At 26.7% G+C, this 10,706-nt stretch overlaps 1 protein-coding gene across 1 annotated transcript; it reads right to left on the reverse strand.

Annotated features, from left to right (window-relative positions):
- Window positions 1-6,040: 6,040 nt before the first annotated feature.
- Window positions 6,041-8,248, reverse strand: LOC145003186 (transcription factor bHLH94-like). The gene is made up of 3 exons (XM_078962316.1): window positions 7,403-8,248; window positions 6,609-7,013; window positions 6,041-6,240 (listed from the first exon to the last, which is right to left on the reverse strand). The coding sequence occupies exons 1-3, from the start codon at window positions 7,910-7,912 to the stop codon at window positions 6,142-6,144; spliced, it is 1,014 nt and encodes a 337-aa protein (XP_078818442.1). The 5' UTR covers window positions 7,913-8,248; the 3' UTR covers window positions 6,041-6,141.
- Window positions 8,249-10,706: the final 2,458 nt, after the last annotated feature.

Genomic DNA, 10,706 nt, shown 5'->3' on the forward strand with positions numbered 1-10,706 from the left:
TGGCGTAATTTTTGGAAATCGTGATTCGCAATCGTAGTCATCATTTTGTAGAATAAAAAACATTTTTAAATTCCAAAATAATTGAAAATTTTCGAAAAAATTTCAAATATTATTTTCGTCATTTATAATTTCCAAAATAAGTAAAAAAATACCAAATCAATAACAAAAAAAAACTGAATAAAATACTTGTTTTTATATTTTCTAGTATAATATTAGAATATTCTACGTACCTGACAAATCTAATAGAATATTTTAATGTTCTACAAATCACATTAGAATATTTACAGCGCAATATTCTATTAGAATATTTCACGTATTTAAAAAAAAATGATAATTTAGTTTTAGGTAAAAAAGAATTTTCGGATTTTTCCTTTTATATTGTATTTTCAATTTTTTTTAGAATGCGTCTCATTGTCTCACAGAATTAGTATTGTCTCAGATGAACGTGAATATATATATATATATATATATATATATATATATATATATATATATATATATATATATATATATATATATATATATAGGTAAATGTTCAAATGAGAATTACTAAGGATTAAGAACCCTAAGAACCATACAATATTACCAAACTACTCATTCGGTGCAAAAGCGGTCGTAGTAATGTAGAAGGACTGAGGGTATTACAGTAAATTTAAACATAGTCGATTAAACAAACTTTCTTTTAGAATCCCCTTCCTCCTCAAATGGCACACACATAAACGTATAATTACTTTTTACTTTCCTGCTCCTTTCACTTTGTCTGCACAAAATCAATAGTTTCTCCATATTGTACTAACTAGGGCTTGATTATAACTAGAGATCTGCCATGGAAATCGATGGTAAAACCAAGCTTCTTCTTCTATTTGAATTTTATCTTCTTCTCTCTTTGATTGCTTCATCTGATTCATTGCTTCAGCATGACATCAACCATATCACTCGGTTCTTATCAAAAATAAAGAAGAAGCTGGGAGTTCAAGCACTAATTGATCAGTTAGGGCTCCGAAATGCAGCCAAAATAGTCATTGTTGATGAACAAAGAAGTCACAAGCAGAGAATGCACCGTGTTTCCATTGGAGCTGGTGTCATTCACGATCCTATTCTACCATTTCTGGATAAGCCGACGTCCGGCCTCAACTCCACTGGTGCTGACCGCCCTTGACTCTGACATAATCAAACTCCATCGTTGTTGATGTATCGGTCTGCCAAATCAGGAAACATCCTTTTAGTCACATTTATAGATCACTTGAATCTGGTAAGGATCTTCTATCGGCAATGATGTCATCGATCTCCCCGCTCATCTCATCAATTTGTAGAAACAACCCGTATCTTGATTTCTAGTAAATTGACGCTCTTTAACTCCTAAGTATTTTCTAGCTACAATTCTCACGTATGATTTTGTGTTTTCTCCATTTATATCGTTTATACAAGTTGTAAAATCTTATGATTTATTCTTTGATGATTCTTTGAGATTTTTTTGGAGGATTATGATGGTTTTCAAGTATTTTAAGTTCAAATCTCAAATTAAGCGTTGGGTAAACGTCACAGGCATGTGCTTTTCCATTTTTTAAATTATAAAAGAAGTAAATATTGGTGCCTACCGCCCTTGACTCTGACATAATCAAACTCCATCGTTGTTGATGTATCGGTCTGCCAAATCAGGAAACATCCTTTTAGTCACATTTATAGATCACTTGAATCTGGTAAGGATCTTCTATCGGCAATGATGTCATCGATCTCCCCGCTCATCTCATCAATTTGTAGAAACAACCCGTATCTTGATTTCTAGTAAATTGACGCTCTTTAACTCCTAAGTATTTTCTAGCTACAATTCTCACGTATGATTTTGTGTTTTCTCCATTTATATCGTTTATACAAGTTGTAAAATCTTATGATTTATTCTTTGATGATTCTTTGAGATTTTTTTGGAGGATTATGATGGTTTTCAAGTATTTTAAGTTCAAATCTCAAATTAAGCGTTGGGTAAACGTCACAGGCATGTGCTTTTCCATTTTTTAAATTATAAAAGAAGTAAATATTGGTGCCTATTGCCTTTGTTGCAGATGAATTCATATTACTTTATTCATTATTAATTGTCGATCGTGTGATTGGTTGGATATAGCATGTTATGTATCTTACCAGCTACCTATATCTGTCGGACTTGGTTAATCAGACACAATGTTTGTCTGGAACAAATGTTGCACTCAAATTAGATAAAAACTCAAAGATTATAGTAGCTTACTGGTCTGGAGGTATAATGAAATCTAGCAGCGGATATTATCCAATGTTATGGTGTTATTCAAGTAATGCAGTCGACTGGATCCTCCGAACGATCTACTATATCAAGAGTGAGTTTTATATCTTTTCATACTTGTTTATTTGAAGTTTATAAAAGTGATGATGTTGTAGATGTATTCTTTTTTCTACAGTTAGAGGGGACAAATTGGGTGGTTTCTGAATTTGTGAATATAGTAGCACAAAAATAGCCCTTCTTGATCAATGTGAGTTTTTCTTCACTTGTACATCTTCTCTATAGGTAAATATTTACGTTTTAAATTGTCAAAAAAGTTTAATAAAACTACTAAGGAACAACATTCACATATTAATATTAGCTCCATCACTTTTTACATACTCTATTTAAAATTAGATAAAAGTAGATCATTGTATAACATTTATTTCATCTCATGTCATAGAAACAAACATATTTATAGAAAATCCATAGCTTAATGCAGTTAATTCACAACATAATACGATAAGTTTACAGTTTTATAGCTTTAATTTATTGGTTAATACAGTCAATTTACAGTTTAGTACACAAATTTCACAAGTAAATATAATAAATTTATAGTTTAATACACAAAATTTATACATTTATAACTATATTATCAACTTGAAACTTACATTTACACCTTTGGATCTGAAACATAGTGTTTTTTCAAAGTTTATTTATATAATATCCGCAATTTAAATTTTACATACTTTATGCAAAATTAGAGAAAATCATATTTTTGTATAATGCTTCTTTCATTTAATATTTCATAAGGAAACACAAAATTCACAAAATAATAATAATAATAATAATAATAATAATAATAATAATAATAATAAAATTAATAATAATAATAATAATAATAATAATAATAATATTAATAATAATAATAATAATAATAATAATAACACCTTATTAAAATAAATTCGCAATTTAATATAATTAATTCACAGCTTAATACAATCAGTTTATGATTTAATACATAAAATTCACAACTTAATACAACAAATTCATAGTTTAATATATAAAATATTATACATTCACATCATAACCTTATTGTTCTTTTTAGTATCCTAAAAGGCATGATTTTTATAAATTTTAAATTATGAATGCATGATTATATATATATATATATATATATATATATATATATATATATATATATATATATATAATCATGATTTTTTATAAGTTTTAAATTACGAATACATGATTTTATAAGTTTTAATCTGTGAATAAAAGAAATTTTATACAAATTTAAGTGTTTTAATAAAAAAAACAAAACATAAATTTTAAGCTGTGAATGTTGTAAATACATCAATATTTTTGAAATTTTATATTTTTCTTATGTTAGTATTTTCTCAAATAATGTTAATTTAGGGTTTTTAAATTAAGAATTATAATATTTTAATACTTCATTTATTGTTTAGTTATGTTAATGTTAGTTTTAACTTTTATTAATAAAAAAATATACTTTTTAAAATGTGAATACATGATTTTTTATAAGTTTTAAGCCGTTAATACATGATTTTTTTTATATGTTTTACGTTGTGAATACACGATTTTTTTTACGTATCTGATTGTTTCATGGAAATACATACGTTTGAGTTGTAAAGGCATAAGATTTTTTATAAGTATTATGATGTTAATATATGATTTTTACACATATCTGAATGTTTCAATGAAAAACATACGTTTTAAGATGTTAACGTATGCTTTATTATGATTTATATAATTTTAAATTAAGTATGTAAAATTTAAATTGTGAATATTTTTGTAAATAAACTTTCAAATGAACAATAGTCTGTAAATCTGAAAGTGTAAATATAAGTTTTAAGTTAAGAATATGGCTTTAAATTTATTTGAATTCATCTATAACTTATTTTTATGTGTATTTTTAATTTTTGAACTTGTAAACATCAAATTTATGATTTATAAATATATGTATGTTTAGGAAAATAGGAAAAAACATAAAAATATATAGAAACCGGTCACCATACTGATTCGAGTAAAAAACTTGTTTTTAAAACATTACCTAAAATGCTCTATTAACCTATGAATTTGTTTGGTACACACAAGATATTTGATGAAGTACTTCATCAAAATCGATTATGATTTTAAGTTGTAAATATCGTGAACGAGAGATCTAAACTACTTTATTAAATTGCGAATTAAAGTCTTGAAATGTAAATTTTAACTTGAGAATATGATTGTGAAGTGTAATATTTTTGCATTAAAATTTGAAATTATTATATTAAGCGGTAATTTTTTTTTTTATTAAACCACGATTTGATTGTATTAAGTTGTAAATTAACTGTATTAAACCATTATATAATTGTATTAAGTTGTGAATTGATTGTATTAAACTGTAAATTGATTGTAATATGTTGTGAATTGATTATATTAAACTATGATTTTTTTATAGTTCGTTGTAGCCTTTTAAAGTATGAGATAAAGTACCATTATATACAAATCTCATTTAATCTAATTTTGAATAAAACATTTAAAATTTAAGTCGTGAAACTTTTTGTAAATAAACTTTGACGAAAGCATTAGCATATAGATCAAAAAGTGTGTGTGTATATATATATATATATATATATATATATATATATATATATATATATATATATATATATATATATATATATATATATATATATATATATATATATATATAAGTTTTAAATTGAGAACGTAGTTAAGAATATATAATTTGTGTGCATTAAACTATTAGTTTTTTATACTAAGCTGTGAATTTTATTTAATGAACTGTGAATTGATTTTATTAAGCTGTAAATTTTTAATGAATTATATGTTAAAATATGACTGATTTATATATGAATGTTTATTTTAATTTGTTTGTGAATATATTTATTTTTTGTTTAGATTAAATATGGAAGACTAAATTAGTTTTTATAATTATTTTACATTAAATTCAAGATGAGTGAATTAGTAGGTTTTATTAGACTATGACTATAGTATTTAATCTGTTAATGTATGACTTTATTTACAGATATAATTTAGAAGAAATGATAGTTGCAAAGTTGCTACATGTGTTTGGTGGCAGCGTGTGATGGTGGTGGTGATTTAGAAGCAATGATAGTTGCAAAGTTGCTACATGTGTTTGGTGGCAGCGTGTGATGGTAGTGGTGGTGGTAGAGTTTGTGTTTTTTGATTTTTTTGAATTAATAAATTATTGTAAAATAATCAGTATTTAGCTATGAAGTTTTGCAATAAACTATAAATAAAGTATATAAAGTTGTATTTTATATCAATTTTGTATTAATATATAAGAGCATATATGAATAAAAATATTAGACTGTAAAAATTACATTTTTGATATTTTCTTACCAAAAGGACAAAAAAGAGAATTTTAACATGTTTTATAAGAGTTCATGTATATATTTACTAATTAGTGGGGTTTTTAGGGTTCTTAATCTTTTTTAGTTCTTATTTGAACAACTCATTTTATATATATATATATATATATATATATATATATATATATATATATATATATATATATATATATAAATAAACGAATAAAATTATAAAAAAAATATTAAAAAAGCTAAAATAAATATTGTAAGTTAGACCAACCATAAAAATAAAGACACCATCATTGTAGAAAGTAAATAAATAAATAAATAAAAACATTATGAATTTTTTAAAACCAAATGAACCGTTTGTGTAATTTAATAGTCTTAATCTTATTTGTTAAAAGGGTGGACATCATTAGGTAACAACACTTGTCTCCAAACCACAAAAATGTGATAAAAAATGAACTAAAAAAAGTAGATGACAATAATTCACTTTATAGATTACAATTAAAACCCAGAGTACTATAGAAACATCGAGTTTCTTGAACTTAATTAATTAGAACAAAGCGACTCTTCTTCAATTCTGCACAACAAGAAATTAACAGCATCTGCAATCTCATCTACTGTACTCAGTTGGCATCCATCTTCAAGCTGCCCACATGACAAGAACACCACACTTAATTAGCAATTAATTAAACAAACTAAGCTCGATTTTTTTAATTAAAACATTTAATATTCCCCTTCTAATATTTATAAAAACTAGATCAACAAGAGAATTTTTCACTGGACCCGCAGTGCTCGTTGAAATATTGCGAGTAGGGATTTATTTAATTCATTTGCGGTTTTCAAATAAAAAGTAAACGATGAAAATGACACGTTATAGAAATACACGGATATAGGTGAATGTCGATGCATAATTGAATATATTCTAGTGAAACCATTTAAGGTATTTTGGTCATTTACAATTTATATATGCAGTCTATTTAATTGAAAATCGAATATCAAGAATGAAAACTAACCTTGACACTAAGAGTGTAGAGAACCATTTGCTCAACTGTGGTAACATTAAGGTGAAGAATAGTTAACCATAAACACTGTAGACCAGCAACCATCTTCAAGAGCTGTGTCTTCCGTTTCTTGGAAAGTATCTTAAGGTTTGCATGGCTTTCCACCATTGCCACTTCGATTTCAGCCATAGCAGGTGGCCGGTTTTTGGTCTTGGTGGCTGAACCACCACCACCACCATCATCATAAATATCCCGGCCAATAGAGTATTGTGGGAATGTAAAGAATTCCTTAAAGGGCTGTGATGGTGGAGAATAGCCATTAAGATTCGCGCTTTTCTTAACCTCCAGCGTTTGTACTTGATGCTCTAATTGTTTCACAAAGTTAATGGCTCCTGCAACTATTGATGCCTGATCACCCTAAAAAGATATTCATTTAAATTTAGTTTTTTAAATATATACATCAAGAATCTAAACATACATACAGAAGAAATCAATAATTGTCCAATTTTTATATAAATAAAATCAATCATGTTTAGGCTTTAATAGTAATTTTCAAACAATGATTCATTGGTGATGTGAACTCCCTTGTCTTCTATCTAATTTGGAATATGAAACACTGTTCATTTTTTATCAATTCTTTTTATAGTTTTTTACATATTATGTATATATGTTATTGATTAAGTTTACGATAGTTTATGGCCATATATATTTAAAGTAAACTGTTCAATTATTTCTTCTAAAAAGTTTAGAATCGCAATAATGTAATCAACAATTAAACTTAAAGAGGACATCAATTTAATTCTTACCCTTTGAGCATAAGAAGATGGCATCATTGAACGGATCACGGCTAGATATTCATTCATCTGTTTCCGGCGGTTGCGCTCCACGGTAATATGAGTCATCCTTTGGGTCTCTATGTCCTCTTTATTCTTACCACTCTTGGTGCGCCTGCGCTTTCTCCGACCAGCCGCCGTGGCCGTGGTGGTTGGCACTGTGGCAGTTGGTGATGATTCCACCTTCATGTCCCTGTGGCTGTCGGGTGAAAATAGTCCCCGAAGAAAATATAAGTCGCATTCGCCACCGCCAGTACAATCGTCCGGTGAGGATTTAGGATCCCATTGGTCCTTAATATGCATTGCTGAAGAAGATGAAGAGTAATCTCCCCAATATTCATGGACACTTGCTGATTCTTGATGATGATTGGTATGATTGGTACCCTCCAAAAACCCACCGAAAATATGATCTTCCTGGAAAAGATAATTGTACCCAACATTACCAATTTGCCCTTGTGAATATACTATTGTCTCCAGCGCCATCTCTCTCTCTCTCTCTCTCTCTCTCTCTCTCTCTCTCTCTCTCTCTCTCTCTCTCTCTCTCTCTCTCTCTCTCTCTCTCTCCTACCTATAATGTGATCATATACATTACAGTGGGAGGAAGATATGTGTGGATTTTGTTTGAATGTTGTTGGAAAAGGAATGCTAAAAGAGAATCGATTAACGGATATAGGTATAGAAGAAGAAAGCTTGAAGATAGAAGCACTGAGTATATAAGACCAAGAAGAAGACTACTCAAAAGATCAAAACAAATAAGCCTTTTTAATCTCTTGAAGATAGAGTACAACAATGTCTTAAGAGTGTGCATATATTTTTTGTTCTTATAACGATGAACCCTAAATGAAACAAAAGATTCTACAGTATGTTTTACACGTGATGTTGTAAGTAGACCCTAGAGAGAGAAAACTAGAGAGAGATAGAGAGCTCCAGAACATATATATATATATATATATATATATATATATATATATATATATATATATATATATATATATTTTGACACCCATCCTATAAACATTTTTATTAAAAGTTCACTTATTATAAACTATTTATAATTTATTTTTTTAAAAACAATGCAAATTTAATTAATAAAAAAAATCTTAAAAATCAAATAGGGTGTCTAAATGGAAAATTTGGATGTCTTTTTAAACAACCTAATATATAAGGGTAGGATACATTGATACTTACAGTTTCTTAAGAACTCGAAAATAAAGGTTGAACGTTAGATCAAAATTAACTCATTAAAAGTATCATCATCATCCTCTTACGAATCTTATTTAATGTTTAGTTGTTTTTATGTTATTAGAAATATTAATAAAAACGTCTAAAAATTAATATAACAAAATTAAATTTTCGGAATTAAAAAAAATACCTTTTTTTATAGAAAAATGCAGATTTTTTAATTTTTTCTAGAAAACATGATTTTCTTAAAAAAAACTATATATATATATATATATATATATATATATATATATATATATATATATATATATATATATATATATATATATTGTTAAAAAACAACATTTTTTTTAAAAAAAACAATAAATTTTTAAAAATCACTAAACTTAAAAAAAGTGAAAAAAAAAACGGAATATTAAATAAAAAAACTATAAATTTTTTAACATTTTTTCATATACTAATCTATAAACACGATATTACAAGTATTTTATTCAATACAAAAAAATATATTAAAAAACAAAAAAAAAAAAAAAAAAAAAAAAAAATACAAGTTTTCAAAAGGTTTTCGTGTCTCGTGTTAAGATTTTTATATTTTATTTAATTTATCACTATTCACTTCTTCAATATTTATCACAAATTCTTCTAAATCTACAAGAAAATTAAATAAAAAATTGATTCATACAAGAAGACCCTCTAAAATGCATATGTATATGTCATGTAAGATTCACATATGACTATATCATATAATATTCACATGTAATTCATATGTGATTTGCATGTGAATCATATGTAATTCACTTGTCATTTATATGTGAATCATATGTAATTCATATGTGACTCACTTGTGATTTACATGAATTGCATGTGAATCACATGTAATTCATATGTGATTCACTTGTCATTTACATGTGAATTACATGTGATTTATATATGATTTACATGTAAATTATATGTAATTCATATGTGATTCACTTGTGATTTACATGTAAATTACATGTGGTTTATATGTGATTTATATGTGATTTAATGTGACTTACATGTAATTCATATATGATTCACTTGTGACGTACATGTAAATTATATGTGAATCACATGTAATTCAAATGTGATTCACTTGTCATTTACATGTGAATTGCATGAAATTTATACGTGATTTACATGTGAATCATATGTAATTCATATGTGATTCACTTGTTATTTACATGTGAATCACATGTAATTCATATGTGATTCACTTGTGATTTATATGTGATTTACATGTGAATCACATATAATTTATATGTGATTCACTTGTTATTTAAATGTGAATTACATCTGATTCATATGTGAATTACATATGAATCACATATAATTCATATGTGATTGACTAGTTGTGCCAACTAAACTGTAGCTTCCAGGTAAGATTAACATATTCTTTTTACCATGCTTTTGGATTTTGGTTTAGGTTTCAATCATCTCATGGAAGTTTCTCTCATAAGAGGGATGAACATGTTTTACTATGCTTCACTTACAAATACAACACCCGAGCAAAAATTGTAAAAGAAATTGTAACCAGAAATAAAATAAATAATCACATCATTTAGACTTAGTTTGTTATGCTTATGCATATGAATAACAAGACAAGATAGAACATGCCAGGTACTCGCTCCCCATCTCTAATATGTGTAAAAGACGAAAGATGGAATGATTCTAGCAAGCCTTTTATAAAGAAAAGACCTCAATCACTAAAATAATAATAATAAACACCTGAAACATTGGAGTGATTCAAGCAAGCATTCCAAAAGTTCTCACTAGGTTGCTACTTGAAATGCCCCTGGAATGAAATTATACAAATTATAGCTGAAAGTATGAATAAATACTTCACTTTTGCTAATAATTGCAAACATTCTAAAAAGTAGATTCAGGAATTTATTATTATTTGAGGTTATTTTATGTACCTTGGGTCCCCTCAGGACCATATAGTCACATTAACGCATCCCCTAATTGCAAAAAAAAAAAATTAAAAAGAAGATTTAAGCGTTGTCACTAATTAACTTTTGTAAAACACAACACATAAAATTAAACAACCCTTCATCATAATAAAAAATTCAAAAGA

Source organism: Lactuca saligna, chromosome 6, assembly GCF_052625555.1.
Source record: "Lactuca saligna cultivar CGN05327 chromosome 6, ASM5262555v1, whole genome shotgun sequence".
Taxonomy (NCBI): domain Eukaryota; kingdom Viridiplantae; phylum Streptophyta; class Magnoliopsida; order Asterales; family Asteraceae; genus Lactuca; species Lactuca saligna.

What these genes read in the sequence shown, in the direction of transcription:
- LOC145003186 (XM_078962316.1), bottom strand. Translation starts at nt 7,912, where the DNA reads ATGGCGCTGGAGACAATAGTATATTCACAAGGGCAAATTGGTAATGTT. An exon ending in CATCTTCTTATGCTCAAAGG is followed by an intron (nt 7,014 to 7,402) that starts GTAAGAATTAAA and finishes ATATCTTTTTAG; the next exon opens with GGTGATCAGGCATCAATAGT. An exon ending in TCTACACTCTTAGTGTCAAG is followed by an intron (nt 6,241 to 6,608) that starts GTTAGTTTTCAT and finishes TCATGTGGGCAG; the next exon opens with CTTGAAGATGGATGCCAACT.